Below are 23,225 nucleotides of genomic sequence, written 5' to 3' on the forward strand. Positions count from 1 at the left end.
GACTACTGCAATGCCCTTCTGTCTGGTCTCCTTATGACCCGAATTGCCCCGATGCAGTCCATCATGAATGCGGCAGCCAGAATTATCCACTCCTCCCATCGCTTCACCACGGCGGCTCCCCTCTGAGAATCCCTCCACTGGCTTCCTATCCAGTCCAGAATAACATTCAAGATACTGTGTCTGACCTACAAATCCGTCCACAAAACCTGTCCAACCTACATTTCTGATCTTACTCAGAGATACACACCAAGCCGCTCACTCGGTTCCTCCAATGAACTTCTCCTGACCGCCCCCCGCATCACCCAGTCCCATGCATGCCTCCAGGACTTCTCAAGAGCTGCTCCAACACTATGGAACTCCCTACCTCCACCGGTTAGGGGGGCAGCCCCCTCCTTCGACATCTTCAAGAAGCCCCTCAAAACTCACCTTTTCACTCTGGCCTACCACCCCTCACAAGTGCTCCAAACCCACAGCTGAACTTTGGACCCCTACCTTTCGTGTCCCTACCTCTCCCTCTAGATCATAAGCCTTTGGGCAGGGTCCTCCTCCTTTTGTGTCCTACTTGATCATGCACCTCCATTACTGTGAACCCATGCTATGCATCTGAGTGAACCTAACTTGCCTAATCTCCATGCTCCCCTCCAGTGACTGACTAAGCATTACCTTGTACTCATACTGTGCTGTGTGATCTGTTTTTTCTTGTATTCCTGCACAATACAGTACTCATGTGGAATGGTCCGTTACACCAGGATGTTCTTTTGGGAAAAATGTTCTGGTGTAATGCACTGTCTGTATACTGACCAACATGACACCTTTAGTGCGCATATATGCGGAAGACAAACCTATAGCTGAGCCTGATAATTTTTTCACTGTAGCCTGGGGTTCATTTGCTGCCTGCTGTCCCTGGGCCTGTGTCGTTTGGTGCCAAAGAAGTCTGGCTGCTGCCATGTGCTGTTTATGGGTGGGGGGGGGCATTGACTATTTACATTTAGGTGTTTAAATATCTGTCACAATTGGCGCTAGGTAATCCAACTAACAAGCTGCACGTTATATGAGGAAATCCATCCAACCCTCAAAATTATATGTAACAAATCAAAAATTAATAATAACATGCGCTAATAAAAACAAAATTATTCTGCTATTTATTCAAATGGTTAAAAAATAGCTTAAAACACAACACACACAAATTGCAATTATCTATGCGGATGGATCACGCACGCATGCAGGCACACACACACACACACACACACACACACACACACATACACACACACCATATACACACACACACACACACACACACACACACACACACACACACACACCCCGTAGAAGGGCCCTTCTATCTAATCACCTCTCCCCAATAATATAGACTTCTTCAAAATGTTCATTAAAAACAATGGTGCACAAGCCAGCCTGGGGCCCCGGGAACTCTCACTGCCCGGGGCCCCAGAACCAGCATGTAACACCATATGTGAGCGCAGTCAAGCCCTGGAGCTGCCACCCCCAAGAGCCTGTCCCCAACTGCTCTTCAGAACGGAGGTCAGAACGGAGGAATCCAAATAGCTGATTATACTCCTGTGAGAGGTTTCCGCTGACCATTTACATTATTGGACACGTGAGTCTGCATGAATATTGTCTAATATACAGGGGCGTAACTAGGCCCCACCGGGCCCCCCTGCAGATTTTCAGAGCGGGCCCCCCCCCCCCCCCCCCCTGGGGCCCGCTCGGGGCCGTTTTGTGGGTGCTGGAGGGGTGGCAGCATGAGGGGAAAGCCTTGCCCACAGTCGGCGGGGAGAGGGGAAGTTCCCCCCTCTCCCTCACCTCGGGGCTCTCCCCTCTGTGCTCCCCTCCAGCTCGTAAGTGTGTGGGGCTGTGGTGGGCAGCGAGCGGCTGGCAGATACATACCTGCTTCCGTGCGTTCCATCGCAGACTTCTCGCTCTAGCGGCTGACGTCACTTCCGGAAGTGACGTCAGCCGCTAGAGCGAGAAGTCTCCGATGGAACGCACGGAAGCAGGTATGTATCTGCCCGCCGCTGCCCACCACAGCCCCACACACTTACGAGCTGGAGGGGAGCACAGAGGGGAGAGCCCCGAGGTGAGGGAGAGGGGGGAACTACCCCTCTCCCCGCCGACTGTGGGCAAGGCTTTCCCCTCATGCTGCCACCCCTCCAGCACCCACAAAACGGCCCCGAGCGGGCCCCAGGGGGGGGGGCCGGGCCCCCCCGCGGGCGCAGGGGCTGCAGGGCCTATTGCTACGCCCCTGCTAATATAGACTGAACTGATTGGAACTCTAAGTCTAAACTAAGGTGTCCATATTGAAAGGAACTTAAAGTGAACCAGAGACGAAGCACCCTTGTGTATTTTACCATAGAAATCAGTGGGAACATTAGAGAAAACATTTACCCTGCTCTCTGTTCCATCCTCACTGCTAAAAGTGTCTGTTATCTAGCTGAGATAAGAATCCCGGACTGAGCATTGATTCTGGCTTTGCTATAATGACTCAGCTATAATGATTCCTGAGCAAAGCCAGCAGGGGGCAGGCTTGGACTTGAAGACAGCAAAGAACACAGTCTCAGCTATAATTATTCTGTAGCAAAGCCAGACCGACTGCTTAGTCGGGATTCTTATCTTAGAGGTGATAACAGGCAAATTACACAGAGAACAATGTAACAAAGAGCAGATTAGGTGTTTACTGTCATGTTCCCACTGATTTATAAGGTAAAATACATGAGGTTGCTTCATCTCTGGTTCTCTTTAAGGAATCGACTACATCCTACATTATAATAGAGGAACTATATGGAGCATTAACAACTTTTTGGGGAAGGAACATTTTGAAGAAGTCTATATTTTTGGGGAGAGGTGATTAGATAGAAGGGCCCTTCTACCCTTCTACGGTGTGTGTGTGTGTGTGTGTGTGTAGAGTCTGTCTATAGTGTGAGTATGTGTGTGTGTGTACAGTGTGTGTGTGTACAGTGTGTGTGTGTGTGTGTGTGTACAGTGTGTGTGTGTGTGTGTGTACAGTGTGTGTGTGTACACATGGCCGGATTTCTGGCAAGGCCACATAGGCCATGGCCTAGGGCACCAGATAAACAAGGGGCGGCCTGCAGACAGTGGGCATTATTTGCAAGTGTCCAAACAAATGAAAGGGGTCAGGATAACTGCACTATTAGTACCAGCTGGCATCTGCCTGTGCTGTTCTACAGGCAGCTGCAGTCCATTAACCAAACAGTGTGTGACTAGCAAAAAGCCAGACCTTGTCCAATGACATAGCAGCAGCTGCAGGCAGTTACAGAAGGCCGGGTCCCACGCACTTGGCATGGGGGATGAAAGGACCAGGGGCAGCACCAGCAAATAGTACAGAATACAGAAGGCAGCCTCTCACAGTACCCATTTCTTAATTATTGATTGGCCAGCGCTGTTACCCTGGAGACAGCAGTGGGTACAGGACTTACTTTTATGTGTTGCTGACCCCACCCAATGTCCAATTGTGAGCCACTTTTGACTATGTATGTGTGGTAGATGGCTCCCACCACGCCCATCACCTGTAGATCGCTTGATTGACCGGTTCCCCCGTGTGACGTGATTGATTCACTTCACGTTGTCATGGAGACCTCAACACTAGCCACAATAGTGGACACCAGCGGCCCAAAATTTTTTGGGTGTGTGTGTGTGTGTGGAGAGAGGTGGTAGGATACGGTTTCAGTTGGGGCGGCTGGTAATAGTCGGCCTTGTGCGGTAAGAAGTACAAATCCGGCCCTGTGTGTACAGTGTGTGTGTGTGTGTGTGTGTGTGTGTACAGTGTGTGTGTGTGTGTGTGTGTACAGTGTGTGTGTGTGCGCTGTGTGTGTACAGTGTGTGTGTGTGTGTGTGTGTGTGTGTGTGTAGTGTGTGTGTGTGTAGTGTGTGTGTGTGTACAGTGTGTGTGTGTGTGTGTGTGTGTGTACAGTGTGTGTGTGTGTGTGTGTGTGTGTGTGTGTGTGTGTGTGTGTGTGTGTGTGTGTGTGTGTGTGTGTGTGTGTGTGTGTGTGTGTGTGTGTGTGTGTGTGTGTGTGTGTGTGTGTGTGTGTGTGTGTGTGTGTGTGTGTGTGTGTGTGTGTGTGTGTGTGTGTGTGTGTGTGTGTGTGTGTGTGTGTGTGTGTGTACAGTGTGTGTAGAAAGTGAGATAATTGCAATTTGTGTGTATTGTGTTTTAAGCTATTTTTAACCATTTGAATAAATAGCAGAATCATTTTGTTTTTATTAGCGCATGTTATTATTAATTTTTGATTTATTTACATTTAGGGTCACTTTGCCTGTGTTTTGGGAGAAAACTTGGGCCCACTGTCTTTGCGTTTTCTTACATTAGAGTTAGGTCAGCACACATCTTGTATTGGCCACACCCATTTCCGTAAAGCGTGCCGCACTCACTACGGTTCTGGTACTTCCTCTCGGTCAAACTTGGGAACCCCATGTGGCCGTCAAGTCAAAAGTTTGCCCACCTTGGCTTAGACCAGGGTGTGAAACACAAGTACAACGTGGGCCAAAAATAAACACTGGGACTAAGTCGCAGGCCAACCTTAATGTCTAGCGGCCACTTCCCTCCCTTATAACGTTCCCTGGTGTCTAATGGACCCTTCCAACCACTATACAGTTCCCTGGTGTCTAGTGGCCCCTCCCTCCACTATACAGTTCCCTGGTGTCTAATGGTCCTCCCTCCCCTATACAGTTCCCTGGTGTCTAGTGGCCCCCACTCTCCACTATACAGTTCCCTGGTGTCTAGTGGCCCCCACCCTCCACTATACAGTTCCCTGGTGTCTAGTGGTCCTACCTCCACTATACAGTTCCCTGGTGTCTAATGGTCCTCCCTCCCCTATACAGTTCCCTGGTGTCTAGTGGTCCTACCTCCACTATACAGTTCCCTGGTGTCTAATGGTCCTCCCTCCCCTATACAGTTCCCTGGTGTCTAGTGTCCCCTATACAGTTCCCTGGTGTCTAGTGGCCCCCACCCTCCACTATACAGTTCCCTTGTGTCTAATGGTCCTCCCTCCAGTATACAGTTCCCTGCTGTCTGCTTCCATCCCTCAATCCCCCATATGGCTTCCCTGGTGATCTAGGACCTCCCCTCCAATATAGCCTCCCTGGTGGTCTATAGTGGGCCAAATATAAGGCAAAGTGGGGTAACCACTTGAGGGCCAACTCAGATGAATCTGCGGGCCAGATCTGGCCCATGGGCCGGAGTTTGACATGCATGGTTTAGTCACACTGCTCATATCTGAAATATAGCTGAAGGGAAGTGGCTTCCCTAAAACTCGCATTATAAAACTTGTTTCACTTCCTCTTATTATAGTCTCCTCTCTGTAACATTATCCTGTTATTCCTAGTTACATATTATTCTAGTCTGTTTCCTGGCTGTTGCTTGGCAGAGATCTGTATCCAGGCTCACAGGACTCAGTGCACTGCTTGCTCAGGGTGAGGCTTTGTGAACTTTCATCTGCACTAGTATATGGATGACTGGAGAGAGCACCTGGCAGTGAGTCAGGGAAGGCTGTGCAGAGTGAGGAAGTTTGTCCGCAGCGCCTCCCCGTAGCGTGACGTCAGAGGCTGGAGAGACAGAGAGAGAAGCTGGAGCTTTGTGCTGTGTTTACTCTGATCACAGCTGTGAGTAGCCCAACGTTCTGTTTATTGTTACTATTATTGATACATTGTGTGGCGCGCAGCGTTCTGTCACGTGACCCCCCGTCTGGCTGCTGTCCCCATATAACCCCGAGGGGCCAAACCTGACCCCCCAGCACCGGATCTGCGGCGTCCCTCGATTCCATCACACCGATCTGTGCTCACATAGGCGACCTGCCGGCCACGCTGGGCCTTGTTGTGCCCCAAATGCTGGGGGGGGGGGGGTTGCTTGGTGTCCAATGCTGGGGGGGTCATCTGCATACATAATCTGCAAGGTGGAGAACCCTTCACCTCGCTCCCTACTTATCACATTTTTACAAGATATATATATTTATTTTTAGGGCTGCTTTTCTAGGCTTTGCATGGAAACAGTGTAATTGCCCAAATTGCGCTCTAATCCCCCTCCTCCCATCCCCACAGTAAAGCGTAACAAATATTATTTACTTATGTAGCGCCAGCACCAAAGGCCTAAGCTAAAATTGCGCAGGTAACCTCATTGGCCTAAGCTAAACTTGCGCACCAGGGCCCTCGTCCTCGGCGTTCAGCCGTTGGGCTTCAGGCACGGCGTTTGCTTTGGCTACCACCTCTACTTGCGCAACTTTACTAAGCGTATTTGGCTGGTGGAGTGGATAGTATTTCCTGCTGGGTCCCCTTTTACAAACCAGTGGTCGCTTCCATATAGATGCTTTTATGGAGTGCCAGTTGGTTCTGCTCAACTCGACTATCACCCCAAAATCTTCTGTAGTGCTGCACCCCCTATACTAACCTTTACTATCCCTAAAACTAGTCCTGCCTCCCCCTACCATTAACCATAGAATATTTTCCTCTGAAGGCAATCAGATTTACGGTATCGTTAGTTATTGGAAGGTAAATATCGATTTTATTTGCAGTAAACCAGGACGATTCTAGCACTTTCTTTAGATGCGATCAAAAAATCTGATATTCCGATTGACAAAATTCTCTATTCCAAACAAACATTGAATTGGTTCTAAAAATCTGATCGAGTGATTGCATCTGAGATAAATATTGTGCTGTTACACTGACCATACGCAATGCAAGATTAACCTAGTCCGGTAACCAGGGCTGTGGAGTCGGAGCAATTCTGGGTACCTGGAGTCGGAGTCAGTGGTTTCATAAACTGAGGAGTTGGTAGATTTTTGTACTGACTCCACAGCCCTGCAGGTAATTAACCAAAATTTCTCTGGTTAGGTACTGCTTGGTGAATATTAATAGTTTTTTTTTTTCCTGTACTTGATACAGGCTGGATGGTGTAATGGTTAAGGGCTCAGCCGCTGACGCAGGAGACCAGGGTTCAAATCTCGGCTCTGCCTGTTCAGTAAGCCAGCACCTATTCAGTAAGGAAACCTTGGGCAAGTCTCCCTAACTGCTACTGCCTATAGAGCGCGTCCTAGTGGCTGCAGCTCTGGCGCTTTGAGTCCGCCAGGAGAAAAGCGCGATATAAATGTTATTTGTCTGTCTGTCTGATACTGAGATGATTTTAGCAGAAATCTGTTTGATAAGCAATTGTAGTGCTGCAACCTCTAGATTTCTGCACATCTCTGCGGTGGTCCCGTAATTCACATTTGCACTCATAGCTACTCCGGTTGAAAAAAGACACACGTCCATCGAGCTCAACCAGTATAAAGTACAACTCCAGCCTGCTCCCTCACATATCCCTGTTGATCCAGAGGAAGGCGAAAAAACCCCCACAAGGCATGGTCCAATTAGCCCCAAAAGGGAAAAATTCCTTCCCGACTCCAGATGGCAATCAGATAAAATCCCTGGATCCCTGGATGATAAAAAGAATGAATATCCCAAGCCATTGTTCAATCGTTCATACAATCTAAATAAAGCTAGCACAGACCTGAGTCGTTCATCTGAGCCAAACTTTCAGGCCTCGTTCACATCATATGCACTTCCGTGTGCATTTGGGAGTGCGTATGACGTGGTGACATGCAAGAACAGCAGAAGAGTATAGACAGCCCTTCTGCCGTTCATATCAAAGGCGCTGCTAGGCAATACGATGCGCTTGCGTACTGCTGCCTGCATTTTGCCCGCAAGCGCAGAGCTGACCCATTCACTGTCAAGGGATGGGATCAGCAGTGCAGCGGGTAGCGGTGCAGATGGCGTGCGATCGTACGGGTTGCGTTCTGATCGCACGGCCATCTGCGCTGCATAGATGTGAAGGAGGCCTTGTTTCCATACATTGGATTTTGCAGGCAAATAAGTTTATCAGATTGGAAGAAAATTGATACCTAAACATGGCTACCAGTGGAGTAGCTAAGGAGCTGTGGGCCCTGATGCAAGTTTTACATTGGGCCCCCCCCCCCCACAAGCACTCTATACATAACAATTGATACGGCGCAACAAAACCTGCCAATGGCAACTACAGTGTCAGAGGTGCAAGAAGGGGATGGGAGCAGCTTGTTACTGATTACCCCCAAGCACTCTATACATAGCAATCCCTGCCAATGGCAACTACAGTGTCAGAGGAGCAAGAAGGGGATGGGGAGCAGCTTGTTACTGATTACCCCCAAGCACTCTATACATAGCAATCCCTGCCAATGGCAACTACAGTGTCAGAGGTGCAAGAAGGGGATGGGGAGCAGCTTGTTACTGATTACCCCCAAGCACTCTATACATAGCAATCCCTGCCAATGGCAACTACAGTGTCAGAGGTACAAGAAGGGGATGGGGAGCAGCTTGTTACTGATTACCCCCAAGCACTCTATACATAGCAATCCCTGCCAATGGCAGCTACAGTGTCAGAGGAGCAAGAAGGGGATGGGGAGCAGCTTGTTACTGATTACCCCCAAGCACTCTATACATAGCAATCCCTGCCAATGGCAACTACAGTGTCAGAGGTGCAAGAAGGGGATGGGCAACAGTTTATTAACCTCCCTGGCGTTCAATTTCTCCAGGATTTCTGTGCAAAAAGTGATAAAATTTATTTTTAAAACTTTTTTTTTTTCCTATAACTTGCCAAAATGTGTCAAGCAAGGGTCTAGTATACAGTGCAGGACAGTATTGATGTGTATGCATGTTTATACTGTTCACAGCATGTTTTTATGGATGGATATATCTGTCCATACCGCTAGGGAGGTTTTAATGATTACCACTATTCAAAGTATCTATAGAAGTGATTATCACCAGCACAGGGCTTGTCTTGTGATTCATGTTGGAATATACAGTATAATCACAACAGTTTTCATGTTTAAACTGTGTGTGTGTTAAATTACCACAAGATGGCGCTGTGCATGTCATTCACATGCTTATGTGCTGTTGCACTACTTTACTCTATTGTAGTTTTCTATTTGTTGTGTCAGTTGTCTGTACAAGCTGTCGTTTCACCTTTTATGCTGTACCAGTGACTGTATCTTGCAGGGATAAATGTGAACTTTGCATAAACCTCATCTCTCTCTCTGCAGGAGGAATTATGGGTAAATCCTACTCCCACATGCCGCCGCACGGAGGGAAGGACGGCCTGAGCGAAGCGGGCGTGGCGTCTGAGGACACCAGCGCTCTTGTGAACTCGGAGGGCCACGAGGAAGGTCGCGGGGGAGATGTGTCCCATTTCCCTTATGTGGAGTTCACCGGGAAGGACAGCGTGACGTGTGCCACGTGTCAGGGGACCGGCCGCATCCCCAGAGGTAAGGGGGTGACTATCCGCATGCGCGCCCACCTCGTCTACAGGTCAGACCTGGTATGGGCTGGATTAGGCGGTCAGTACAGCAAATCTTCTGTGTTAAACCCCAAGAAAATGTGACCTCTCCCTCTCCTTCTGTATAGCCAGAAACCGGCAGATGTCATGTGACACGAGAGATCTCTGAGTACCTGGCAGCGGTCATGTGACAGAGGAGAGATCACTATTGTCCTCCTCAGAGTACCCGGCTGCGGTCATGTGACAGAGGAGAGATCACTATTGTCCTCCTCAGAGTACCCGGCAGATGTCATGTGACACGAGAGATCTCTGAGTACCCGGCAGATGTCATGTGACACGAGAGATCTCTGAGTACCCGGCAGATGTCATGTGACACGAGAGATCTCTGAGTACCCGGCAGATGTCATGTGACACGAGAGATCACTATTGACCTCCTCAGAGTACCCGGCTGCAGTCATGTGACAGAGGAGCAGGGCCGGTTCTAGACTTTTTGCTGCCTGAGGGAAACTTTTGAGGATGACACCCCCCTCCCCCGATTTGGAATAGTCGCGCAGCACCTGACAATTTACTCTGCTTCACTTAATGTTCTCACGTGACATGCTGCAGCTCAACACAATAGCACACTGGCTGGCTGTGAGTCTGTGACAAACAAACTGCTCACCCTCAGCCACTCCATTCCTCCTCAGTCAGGAGCAAGTCACATGAAACACTGCTGCTCTCCTCCCCCCCCCCCCCCCCCCTCCTCACTCACTGTCAGACTCCTCGCACAGCACAACAAGCTGCTTTTCCCCAATGATGCTCTCCTGCCTCCCCCCTCCTCACTCACTGCCAGACTCCTCACACAGCACAACAAGCTGCTTTTCCCCAATGATGCTCTCCTGCCTCCCCCCTCCTCACTCACTGTCAGACTCCTCCCACAGCACAGCAAGCTGCTTTCCCCAATGCTGCTCTCCTGCCTCCCCCTCCTCACTCATTGTCAGACTCCTCACACAGCACAACAAGCTGCTTTTCCCCAATGCTGCACTCCTGCCTCCCACTCCTCACTCACTGCCAGACTCCTCACACAGCACAACAAGCTGCTTTTCACCAGTGATGACCTCTTCACCTCGCTCTCCTCTTGCTTCTCCTCCTACTCTGACTGCACGCTGTTAGTGTAACCACAGTACAAACATGCCACCCCTGTAATCTCTGCGCCTGATGCAATTGTTTCACCTTGCTTCATGAGAGAACCGGCCCTGCAGAGGAGAGATCACTATTGTCCTTCTCAGAGTACCTGGCAGCAGTCATGTGACACAGGAGAGATCACTATTGTTTTCCTACCTGTCAGCAGTCATGTGACACAGGAGAGATCACTATTGTTTTCCTACCTGTCAGCGGTCATGTGACACAGGAGAGATCACTATTGTTTTCCTACCTGTCAGTGGTCATGTGACACAGGAGAGAGCACCATTGTTTTCCTACTTGTCAGCGGTCATGTGACACAGGAGAGATCACTATTGTTTTCCTACCTGTCAGCGGTCATGTGACACAGGAGAGATCACTATTGTTGTCCTACCTGTCAGCAGTCATGTGACACAGGAGAGATCACTATTGTTGTCCTACCTGTCAGCAGTCATGTGACACAGGAGAGATCACTATTGTTGTCCTACCTGTCAGCAGTCATGTGACACAGGAGAGATCACTATTGTCCTACCTGTCAGCAGTCATGTGACACAGGAGAGATCACTATTGTCCTACCTGTCAGCAGTCATGTGACACAGGAGAGATCACTATTGTCCTACCTGTCAGCGGTCATGTGACACAGGAGAGATCACTATTGTCCTACCTGTCAGCAGTCATGTGACACAGGAGAGATCACTATTGTCCTACCTGTCAGCGGTCATGTGACACAGGAGAGATCACTATTGTCCTACCTGTCAGCGGTCAAGTGACACAGGAGAGATCACTTTTGTCCTACCTGTCAGCAGTCATGTGACACAGGAGAGATCACTATTGTCCTTCCTGTCAGCGGTCATGCGACACAGGAGAGTTCACTATTGTCCTACCTGGCAGGAGTCATGTACACAGGAGAGATCACTATTGTCCTACCTGGCAGCAGTCATGTGACACAGGAGAGATCGCTATTGTCCTACCTGTCAGCAGTCATGTGACACAGGAGAGATCACTATTGTCCTACCTGTCAGCGGTCATGTGACACAGGAGAGATCACTATTGTCCTACCTGTCAGCAGTCATGTACACAGGAGGGATCACTATTGTCCTACCTGGCAGCAGTCATGTACACAGGAGAGATCACTATTGTCCTACCTGTCAGCAGTCATGTGACACAGGAGAGATCACTATTGTCCTACCTGTCAGCAGTCATGTGACACAGGAGAGATCACTATTGTCCTACCTGGCAGCAGTCATGTGACACAGGAGAGATCGCTATTGTCCTACCTGTCAGCAGTCATGTACACAGGAGAGATCGCTATTGTCCTACCTGGCAGCAGTCATGAACACAGGAGAGATCGCTATTGTCCTACCTGGCAGCAGTCATGAACACAGGAGAGATCACTATTGTCCTACCTGTCAGCGGTCATGTACACAGGAGAGATCACTATTGTCCTACCTGTCAGCGGTCATGTGACACAGGAGAGATCACTATTGTTGTCCTGTCAGCAGTCATGTGACACAGGAGAGATCACTATTGTCCTACCTGTCAGCAGTCATGTGACACAGGAGAGATCACTATTGTCCTACCTGTCAGCGGTCATGTGACACAGGAGAGATCACTATTGTCCTACCTGTCAGCAGTCATGTACACAGGAGAGATCACTATTGTCCTACCTGTCAGCGGTCAAGTGACACAGGAGAGATCACTATTGTCCTATCTGTCAGCGGTCATGTGACACAGGAGAGATCACTATTGTCCTACCTGGCAGCAGTCATGTGACACAGGAGAGATCACTATTGTCCTACCTGTCAGTGGTCATGTGACACAGGAGAGATCACTATTGTCCTACCTGTCAGCAGTCATGTACACAGGAGAGATCACTATTGTCCTACCTGTCAGCAGTCATGTACACAGGAGAGATCACTATTGTCCTACCTGTCAGCGGTCATGTGACACAGGAGAGATCGCTATTGTCCTACCTGTCAGCGGTCATGTGACACAGGAGAGATCGCTATTGTCCTACCTGTCAGCGGTCATGTGACACAGGAGAGATCGCTATTGTCCTACCTGTCAGCGGTCATGTGACACAGGAGAGATCACTATTGTCCTACCTGTCAGCGGTCATGTGACACAGGAGAGATCGCTATTGTCCTACCTGTCAGCGGTCATGTGACACAGGAGAGATCGCTATTGTCCTACCTGTCAGCGGTCATGTGACACAGGAGAGATCGCTATTGTCCTACCTGTCAGCGGTCATGTGACACCGGGTGCATCAGCCTGTATCATGCTCTGTGTATTTGCTCTTCTCTATGTTTAGCATTAGTGAAGAGTTTCTGCTCTACAACTTCCTGAGACATTATGTCACTTCAGTTCCTTCCAGCGCAGAGATAGGATTTCACAACCGCTTCCACCTGCTGTAATAGTGCTGGGCTGATGGTGCTGGCTGCAGCAGGATTGTTTAATGTTTTGTTTTGAACACTACAATGCCTAAAGCGGACCTGATCTCCAAACTTCCTCTCTGCTCTAAAAATATAAGCAACAGCTAAATAACCTTTAAAGAAAAACACTCCTCTGTTACAACTGATACAAATCTTGCAATAAATCTGCAGTGTGCCTACTTCCTGCTTTCATGAAAGCAGACATAGGGGTAACATCCTGTGTTTACAAATTAGCTGCTTTGCTAAGGCAGCCAGCTGGCACAGCTGAGAGATCAAATTACAACTTGTGATTAGTCACAGATGAGGGGGGGATTAGACAGACTAAACTCTCTTAATACATACAGAGTGGATTTCTCTGTTTTCCTGTCCTGTGCAAGAGTTCAGGTCCACTTCATGCACAGCTGATCATCCCTTTGTATATTGTACTTGAATATATATGTTTAATAAAAATTGTACCATTAATGGGCACCTTAACCTCCTTAGGGTCATTTTACACTGCAAAACACATTTGCGTTTTTCCCAATTTTGTTGTGCGTATTTTGTGCGTTTTTTTATGCGTTTGAGTTTTCCGTTTTTCTGATTGGTAAGTGTTGTCTTGAAAATAGATACTAGTGGTTAAATCAATACAAAACTCAAAACACATTTCTATGCGTTTTTTCATGCGTTCCTATACTTTACATTGAACGCGTAACGCATCATCATCGCTTTTGCTTTTTTTAAAAAAAATTGGAAGGCAGCAGTGGAAAAGGCCACCCAAGATTCTTATTTTGAACAGGCTGCTCTTCAGAATCAGCAAACACATGCGGTTTTGGCAAAAACACAGCTAGTGGAAAAGGGCCCTTAGCGGTAATCCTGAGTCAGGCTCGGGATGGAAATCTGCAGCTCAGAGCGGTAATCCTGAGTCAGGCTCGGGATGGAAATCTGCAGCTCAGAGCGGTAATCCTGAGTCAGGCTCGGGATGGAAATCTGCAGCTCAGAGCGGTAATCCTGAGTCAGGCTCGGGATGGAAATCTGCAGCTCAGAGCGGTAATCCTGAGTCAGGCTCGGGATTGAAATCTGCAGCTCAGAGCGGTAATCCTGAGTCAGGCTCGGGATGGAAATCTGCAGCTCAGAGCGGTAATCCTGAGTTATGCTCGGGATGGAAATCTGCAGCTCAGAGCGGTAATCCTGAGTCAGGCTCGGGATGGAAATCTGCAGCTCAGAGCGGTAACCCTGAGTCAGGCTCGGGATGGAAATCTGCAGTTCAGAGCGGTAATCCTGAGTCAGGCTCGGGAAGGAAATCTGCAGCTCAGAGCGGTAATCCTGAGTCAGGCTCGGGAAGGAAATCTGCAGCTCAGAGCGGTAATCCTGAGTCAGGCTCGCGATGGAAATCTGCAGCTCAGAGCGGTAATCCTGAGTCAGGCTCGCGATGGAAATCTGCAGCTCAGAGCGGTAATCCTGAGTCAGGCTCGGGATAGAAATCTGCAGCTCAGAGCGGTAATCCTGAGTCAGGTTCGGGATAGAAATCTGCAGCTCAGAGCGGTAATCCTGAGTCAGGCTCGCGATGGAAATCTGCAGCTCAGAGCGGTAATCCTGAGTCAGGCTCGCGATGGAAATCTGCAGCTCAGAGCGGTAATCCTGAGTCAGGCTCGCGATGGAAATCTGCAGCTCAGAGCGGTAATCCTGAGTCAGGCTCGGGATGGAAATCTGCAGCTCAGAGCGGTAATCCTGAGTCAGGCTCGGGATGGAAATCTGCAGCTCAGAGCGGTAATCCTGAGTCAGGCTCGCGATGGAAATCTGCAGCTCAGAGCGGTAATCCTGAGTCAGGCTCGCGATGGAAATCTGCAGCTCAGAGCGGTAATCCTGAGTCAGGCTCGCGATGGAAATCTGCAGCTCAGAGCGGTAATCCTGAGTCAGGCTCGCGATGGAAATCTGCAGCTCAGAGCGGTAATCCTGAGTCAGGCTCGCGATGGAAATCTGCAGCTCAGAGCGGTAATCCTGAGTCAGGCTCGCGATGGAAATCTGCAGCTCAGAGCGGTAATCCTGAGTCAGGCTCGCGATGGAAATCTGCAGCTCAGAGCGGTAATCCTGAGTCAGGCTCGCGATGGAAATCTGCAGCTCAGAGCGGTAATCCTGAGTCAGGCTCGGGATGGAAATCTGCAGCTCAGAGCGGTTATCCTGAGTCAGGCTCGCGATGGAAATCTGCAGCTCAGAGCGGTAATCCTGAGTCAGGGCTTGTTTCCACTGTTGCGACGCGATTTCGCCGGCATTCCGACGCTTGTAAAGACGCATGCGGATTCGCGATAGTGGGAACGAGCCCTCAGGCTCAGGATAGAAATCTGCAGCTCAGAGTGGTAATCCTGAGTCAGGCTCGGGATAGAAATCTGCAGCTCAGAGCGGTAATCCTGAGTCAGGCTCGCGATGGAAATCTGCAGCTCAGAGCGGTAATCCTGAGTCAGGCTCGCGATGGAAATCTGCAGCTCAGAGCGGTAATCCTGAGTCAGGCTCGGGATAGAAATCTGCAGCTCAGAGCGGTAATCCTGAGTCAGGTTCGGGATGGAAATCTGCAGCTCAGAGCGGTAATCCTGAGTCAGGCTCGCGATGGAAATCTGCAGCTCAGAGCGGTAATCCTGAGTCAGGCTCGCGATGGAAATCTGCAGCTCAGAGCGGTAATCCTGAGTCAGGCTCGGGATGGAAATCTGCAGCTCAGAGCGGTAATCCTGAGTCAGGCTCGGGATAGAAATCTGCAGCTCAGAGTGGTAATCCTGAGTCAGGCTCGGGATGGAAATCTGCAGCTCAGAGCGGTAATCCTGAGTCAGGCTCGGGATGGAAATCTGCAGCTCAGAGCGGTAATCCTGAGTCAGGCTCGGGATGGAAATCTGCAGCTCAGAGCGGTAATCCTGAGTCAGGCTCGCGATGGAAATCTGCAGCTCAGAGCGGTAATCCTGAGTCAGGCTCGCGATGGAAATCTGCAGCTCAGAGCGGTAATCCTGAGTCAGGCTCGCGATGGAAATCTGCAGCTCAGAGCGGTAATCCTGAGTCAGGCTCGCGATGGAAATCTGCAGCTCAGAGCGGTAATCCTGAGTCAGGCTCGCGATGGAAATCTGCAGCTCAGAGCGGTAATCCTGAGTCAGGCTCGCGATGGAAATCTGCAGCTCAGAGCGGTAATCCTGAGTCAGGCTCGCGATGGAAATCTGCAGCTCAGAGCGGTAATCCTGAGTCAGGCTCGGGATGGAAATCTGCAGCTCAGAGCGGTAATCCTGAGTCAGGCTCGGGATGGAAATCTGCAGCTCAGAGCGGTAATCCTGAGTCAGGCTCGGGATGGAAATCTGCAGCTCAGAGCGGTAATCCTGAGTCAGGCTCGGGATGGAAATCTGCAGCTCAGAGCGGTTATCCTGAGTCAGGCTCGCGATGGAAATCTGCAGCTCAGAGCGGTAATCCTGAGTCAGGGCTTGTTTCCACTGTTGCGACGCGATTTCGCCGGCATTCCGACGCTCGTAAAAACGCATGCGGATGCGTTTCCGCGTGCGTTTTTACCCGCGATTTCGCATGGCAGGGTGCCATGCGAAATTAACCATGACACTGCCAGGGCAAAATAAAATTGAAAAAGGTGCGAAATCGCGGGAAAAAACGCATGCGTTTTTACTATTAAATACATTAGCGGCGATTCGCACGGATTCCCGACGCAGGCGAAATCGTTGCCTCTTTTGTGCGTTTTTTCTCCGCAACAAAAAACGCACAACGCCACCGCAGGAGTGGAAACAGCCCCATCCACTCACATTACATGTGCGAATCCGCATGCGTTGGACGCATGCGGATTCGCGATAGTGGGAACGAGCCCTCAGGCTCAGGATAGAAATCTGCAGCTCAGAGTGGTAATCCTGAGTCAGGCTCGGGATAGAAATCTGCAGCTCAGAGCGGTAATCCTGAGTCAGGCTCGGGATGGAAATCTGCAGCTCAGAGCGGTAACCCTGAGTCAGGCTCGGGATGGAAATCTGCAGCTCAGAGCGGTAATCCTGAGTCAGGCTCGGGATGGAAATCTGCAGCTCAGAGCGGTAATCCTGAGTCAGGCTCGGGATGGAAATCTGCAGCTCAGAGCGGTAATCCTGAGTCAGGCTCGGGATGGAAATCTGCAGCTCAGAGCGGTAATCCTGAGTCAGGCTCGGGATGGAAATCTGCAGCTCAGAGCGGTAATCCTGAGTCAGGCTCGGGATGGAAATCTGCAGCTCAGAGCGGTAATCCTGAGTCAGGCTCGGGATGGAAATCTGCAGCTCAGAGCGGTAATCCTGAGTCAGGCTCGGGATGGAAATCTGCAGCTCAGAGCGGTAACCCTAAGGCCTGGAACCCACTGAAAACCGCAAACGCAAAACGCAACAGCTAGCGTTTTGTCTGAGCGGCTTGCAAGCGGATTCATGCGCGTTTTTGGTCGTGTTTTGCAACATTGTATTTTTTTCCCCAGCGGGTGCCTAGCGTTTTGCGTTTTGCGTTTTTATCCTAATTGGTCCTGTGAATTATTTTTCATTTTGTTACAGTGTGCTGAACCGCAAAACGCTAGCAAAACCGCTCAGTTTAGGTTTTGCTGAGCGTTTCTGCTAGCGTTTCAATACTTTACATTGAAGCACTAACGCTCCCAAAATGCTGCAGGTCCTGCGTTTGCGTTTCTGGGAAACGCAAACGCTCCTGTGGAAGTTGCCCCATCCATTAACATTAGCCCAGCGTTTTGGCAAACTGCTAGCGTATCGCAGTGCTGCCAAAACGCTGCCAAAAGCGCTCCTGTGGGTTCCAGCCCTAAGTGAGTTCTATGCAAGGGCAGCTGCAGATCTCTCTGTGGTATTTTTTTTCCTGTTTTTAGGGTCTAAAAGCTTGTGAAAAAAATTGTGCTGCTTTTTAGAACCTAAATCTGGAAATAAAACCACAAAGGTTAAATGACACCTGAAGTGAGAGAAATTTGGAGACTGCCACGCTTATTTCCTTTTAAATAACGCACATTGCCTGGCTGTCCTGCTGATCCTCTGCCTCTATTACTTTTAGCCATAGCCCCTGAACAAGCATGCAGCAGATCAGGTGCTCTGACTGAAGTGTGATTGTATTAGTCCCATGCTTGTTTCAGGGGTGTGTTATTCAGACACTACTGCTGCCAGAAGATCAGCAGGGCTGCCAGGCAACTGGTATTGTTTAAAAGGAAATAAATATGGTAGCCTTCATATACATCTCACTTCAGTTGCCCTTTAAAGCGGGATTGTCACCATAAAAATCTAATTTCAGCAGCAACTGTTCTGAGTGTATTAAGTGCTAAAGATGCATTCAAAACTTTTTCTGCTTTTACGGTTTGGAGTTATCACATACTTTAGGAGCGCTGGCCCTTTAATAGTTAGTGTCAAACAGTTGCATGCTGGGGGTTCTTTTTATCTATTGTGTATTCCTGCTCTTCCATTTATTTCCCTGCCTAGCTGCTTATCTGAAACACAATCCCCTGCTCACTTGTGTTTACAAGCAAAGCTGAGGTGAATCTGTGATTGGAGGAGAAAAGAAAAAAAAGTAAAGGGCAGAAATGACATCAGGATTTAGCCACAAACTGTGGGCAAAAGACATGGTTCCCACCAGGAACATAATTCTCTTCATTTACTATATAAAATTCACTGAAATCAAAATGTGGACAGTACAATACATGTGTTATGCAAGTACACCAAGTATTTATCTACTTATATATGTGTTTTTTTTCCTGGCAAAGTATGGCTAATCCTCCTGCTTTAAAAGGAAATCAATATGGCAGCCTCCATAACCCTCTCACCTCAGTTTGAGTCAGTGTATAGCGAATGTATAGTAATGCTGTGGGTAGAGCAGGGTGAAGAGCGTGTACAATGAGGATGACGCGGTCGGAAACGCCTAACGCTGTTGTGGGATCTTCGCACGCCGTGAATGAGCGATTGGCGAGGCAGCAGTAATTGGATGTGATTAGCGGTTGGGTCACATGTACCTCCCACTTGTGAATGCATGATCGGCTAGTGCTGCGTAATCGATTTTATCGCTTTGCGGGTTGTTATGCTGCTTCCTCACATCTGTTACAAGTAGAGTTGGGCTGAACGGTTCGCCTGCGAACGGTTCCAGGCGAACTTTGGGGGTTCGCGTTCGCCTGCATCAGGCGAACTTTTGCGGAAGTTCGATTCGCCCCATAATGCTGTATTGAGCAAAATTTTTAGCCTCCATTTCACTGTCAGCAGACATGTTATTGTCAAACACACTGCTTTCAGTGTTAGAGAACCCGCCCACACTCCCTTCAAGCTAGGTCCTTTATACCATTTGACTCAGTTGTCTGCAGCCAAATAGATCAGCAGGGCTGCCAGGCAACTGGTATAGCTTAAAAGGAAATCAATATGGCAGCCTCCATATACCTCTCACTACAGTTCTCCTTTAAGCAACCTAATGGTTCTATTGCATTGAGCATAAATGTTAAATTTTAGGCTAGCTTCACTTACTTCTGTAGTGGTACAGTGCTTAGGGTGATGTGCCCACCACACAGTGAGATCTGGGTTCGATTCCCAGCTATGGTATGATCTGGTGTTTGACATTTTTGTAAGATCTGACAAGATTAGCTGCATGCTTGTTTCTGGTGTGATTCACACTACTGCAGCCAAATAGATCAGCAGGGCTGCCAGGCAACTGGTATAGCTTAAAAGGAAATCAATATGGCCGCCTCCATATACCTCTCACTACAGTTCTCCTTTAAGCAACCTAATGGTTCTATTGCATTGAGCATAAATGTTACATTTTAGGCTAGCTTCACTTACTTCTGTAGTGGTACAGTGCTTAGGGTGACGTGTCCACCACACAGTGAGATCTGGGTTCGATTCCCAGCTATGGTATGATGTATACTCATGTATGTATTCCCAGCTATGGTATGATGTACCAGCTATGGTATGATGTATACTGGTTTTTAAAATAGTATAATTCCCTGGCAGAAGAGACCCTCCTCCCTCCGGTAGGAGGGAGGAGGGAATAGGTAGAAGGGGAGGTGGGAGGAGGGAGGTGGGAAGAGGGAGGAATTAAAATCTCCCTAGCAGAGTGTGTAGCAGCTGTCCCATAACTAATTAGTGTAGGTAGGCAAATGGTATAAAGGACCTTGCTTGGAGGAGGGAGGGTGGGCGGGTCCTCCAGCAGTGATGTGTATTTCACTCAATTAGGTGTGGCTCCAGGTATTAGAGCTTTTGAAACCTGTTTTCTATCATTTTTCCAGTTGGTAGAATTTTTTAAAACTTTGAAAGTTCGCCTCCCCATTGAAGTCTATGGCGGTTCGCGAACTTTTTCGCGAACCGAACCTTTCGCGGAAGTTCGCGAACCTAAAATCGGAGGTTCGGCCCAACTCTAGTTACAAGCAAACAAGTGCTTCTGTCCTGAGAATTCCAGCAAGATACGAATGCTTCCAGCTTGCATGAAAATTAACCACTTTACCCCCGCCCGTACAAATTTCTCCGTCTCTTTTTCCATCCTTTCACCCCCAGGGACGGAGAAATCCGTACTTTCCGCTCTCCCGACGCTGCCCGCGCTTCCGCTCGCTCTAGCGCGCACTCCCGCTCATAACCACGCCGCCGGCCGCTCGCCCGGAGATCAATGAACGGGAAAATCCATTCCCGTTCGTTGATCTAAGCCCCGCAATGATCCGCTGCTTCTCCGATAAGCAGCGCGATCATTGTGGAAAAAAAAACAACTTTCCCAGCCTTCTAGTACTTCCTCCAAGCGTCCAGGAGGACGCTTGGAGGTCGCATTAAACAAAAAGTTACTGTTGCCATCTTGTGGCCAAATAGTAAAACTACACCCTAAAGCTTTTTTCACATACAAATTCATTACCTATACACAAAAAATTAACTCCCACACTCCCCATTTTTTTTTTTTTTTTTTTTGTAATAAAAAAAAAATTAAAAAATTTACAATTAAAAAAAATACATAAATAGTTACCTTAGGAACTGAACTTTTTAAATATTTATGTCAGGAGGGTACAACACTGTTACTTTATAAACTATGGGCTTGTAATTAGGGATGGACGCAAAACTGAAAAAAATGCACCTTTATTTCCAAATAAAATATTGGCGCCAAACATTGTGATAGGGACATAATTTAAACGGTTTTATAACCGGGACAAATAGGGAAATACATTTCATGGGTTTTAATTACAGTAGCATGCATTATTTAAAAACTATAATGGCCGAAAACTGAAAAATAATGAATTTTTCCCCACATTTTTCCTATTTTCCCATTAAAACATATTTAGAATCAAATAATTCTTGGCATAATGTCCCACCTAAAGAAAGCCTAATTGGTGGCGGAAAAAACGAGATATAGATCGTTTAATTGTGATAAGTAATGATAATGTTATAGACGAATGAATGGAAGGAGCGCTGAAAGGTGAAAATTGCTCTGATGGTCAGGGGGTAAAACCCCTCAGTGGTGAAGTGGTTAAATCCAAATTGTATGCAGCTGCGAACCGGGCCAATCAAATGCACTTCCTGACAATGTTGATTATCTGCAGTAGCCATATGCCGCCAGATTAAAGAATGAAGTAGTCACATGCATCAAAATAAAATTAGTCACACGCCTCCAGAAAGAAAGCTAGCCAGGTGCCTCAAGATAAAATAATTACGTAGTCCTGGGCCTCAGAATAAAATAATCTAGTAGTCACATGCCCACAGATCAACATATTAAGTAGAAACCGGCCTCCAGGTAGCCAGCTGTCTAAAGGTAGCCATACACTGGTCGATTGCCACCACATCGACCAGCAGATAGATCCCTCTGTGATCGAATCTGATCACAGAGGGATCTATTGGCTGCCTACACTGCAAACAGATTTTGAATCGATTTCACTATGAAACCGATTCACAATCTGTGGAGCTGCCGCTGCCTCCAGCATACATTACCCGATCCGGCCAGCGCAGGTCCCCCGGTCTCCGCTGTCTCTACTCCGCTCTGGGCTCCAGCTTCACTTTACTTCCTGTCGGGGGAAGTTTAAACGGTAGAGGGCGCTCTACTGTTTAAACTTCCCCCGACAGGAAGCAAGTGAAGCCTGCCGGAGCCCAGCAGGGAGAAGGGACAGCGGGGACACGCGCCGGTGGAGCAGATAATGTATTGCCGCTAGCGTCGGTCGTCGGACATTTGAACGCCGCTATCGACTGACTCCTGACCCATCAATCGAGATAAATTTTCCGCGCGGACAGATCGACGGGAACGATTTCGGCCGGACATCGGTCGATCGGTCAGTGTTTGTGCATCTATTTCACAGCAGATTCAATCACAGTGATCGAATCTGCTGTCTATCGGCGGGAAATCGAGTAAGTGTATGGGCACCTTTTTAAAGTGACATGCAAGCGGAAAAAAAACGTATGATATGATTAATTGTATGTGTAGCATGGCTAATTAATAGACCATTAGTACCAAAGAAAAGTCTCATATTTTTATTTTCAGTTATACACAGTAGCTTTTTTTATTTTCAGTTTGCAAACTACACTCAGTATTTTAAAGGGAAGGTTCACGCAGGAGCTGTAAAAAATAGAAATCAAAATCCACTTACCTGGGGCTTCCTCCAGCCCGTGGCAGGCAGGAGGTGCCCTCGCCGCCGCTCCGCAGGCTCCCGGTGGTCTCCGGTGGTGATCCCGACCTGGCCAGGCCGGCTGCCAGGTCGGGCTGCTCCTGCGCTCCAAGTTGCGTGTCACTTGTGCGCGCTGACGTCATCCGACGTCCTCCGGGCTGTACTGCGCAGGGATCACCACCGGAGACCACCGGGAGCCTGCGGAGCGGCGGCAAGGGCACCTCCTGCCTGCCACGGGCTGGAGGAAGCCCCAGGTAAGTGGATTTTGATTTCTATTTTTTACAGCTCCTGCGTGAACCTTCCCTTTAAACTATGAAACAGAGCAGAGCTAATGACCCTTTGAACTCTCCTGCAGTAAAATCGTATCTGAAGTTGTCTATTACTGTTTCTTTGATGTTTAAGTGCTTATTTAAAATAGCACTGCTCTCTGACTAAATTGGTCAGAGAGCTCAGAGAAGCTCTTTTGCATAGATAACAAGTGAAGTTTCTTAACACTTCCTGTACTGGAAACAATATGAGATCTTTGCTACTAATGTTCAATTCCTTAGTTGTACTGCACATACAGTTCATTATCTCACAAGTTTATTTTCACTTCGGATTCCCTGTAAAGTGGACCTGAACTCTCGCACCGGACAGAAGGAAAACAGAGATAAATGCCTCCTGTATGTACTTAGAGAGTTTAGCCTGTCTAATTCCCCTGAGTCACATGACTGCCGTGGCAGAGATGGCAGATAGGTTCATTTGAAAGCACAGGATGTTA

The 23,225-nt window shown here is 48.5% G+C and overlaps 1 protein-coding gene across 1 annotated transcript in view; it reads left to right on the plus strand.

Annotated features, from left to right (window-relative positions):
* Nucleotides 1–5,555: 5,555 nt before the first annotated feature.
* Nucleotides 5,556–23,225, plus strand: part of TMEM106B (transmembrane protein 106B) — a 55,292-nt gene continuing 37,622 nt past the window's right edge. The window contains exons 1-2 of the mRNA XM_068235086.1: nt 5,556–5,640; nt 9,084–9,305. Of these exons, the coding sequence (XP_068091187.1) occupies nt 9,092–9,305 (214 nt within the window). The 5' untranslated portion in view covers nt 5,556–5,640; nt 9,084–9,091. The remainder of the gene's footprint in view (nt 5,641–9,083; nt 9,306–23,225) is intronic.

Source organism: Hyperolius riggenbachi, chromosome 5 (assembly GCF_040937935.1).
Source record: "Hyperolius riggenbachi isolate aHypRig1 chromosome 5, aHypRig1.pri, whole genome shotgun sequence".
Classification (NCBI taxonomy): domain Eukaryota; kingdom Metazoa; phylum Chordata; class Amphibia; order Anura; family Hyperoliidae; genus Hyperolius; species Hyperolius riggenbachi.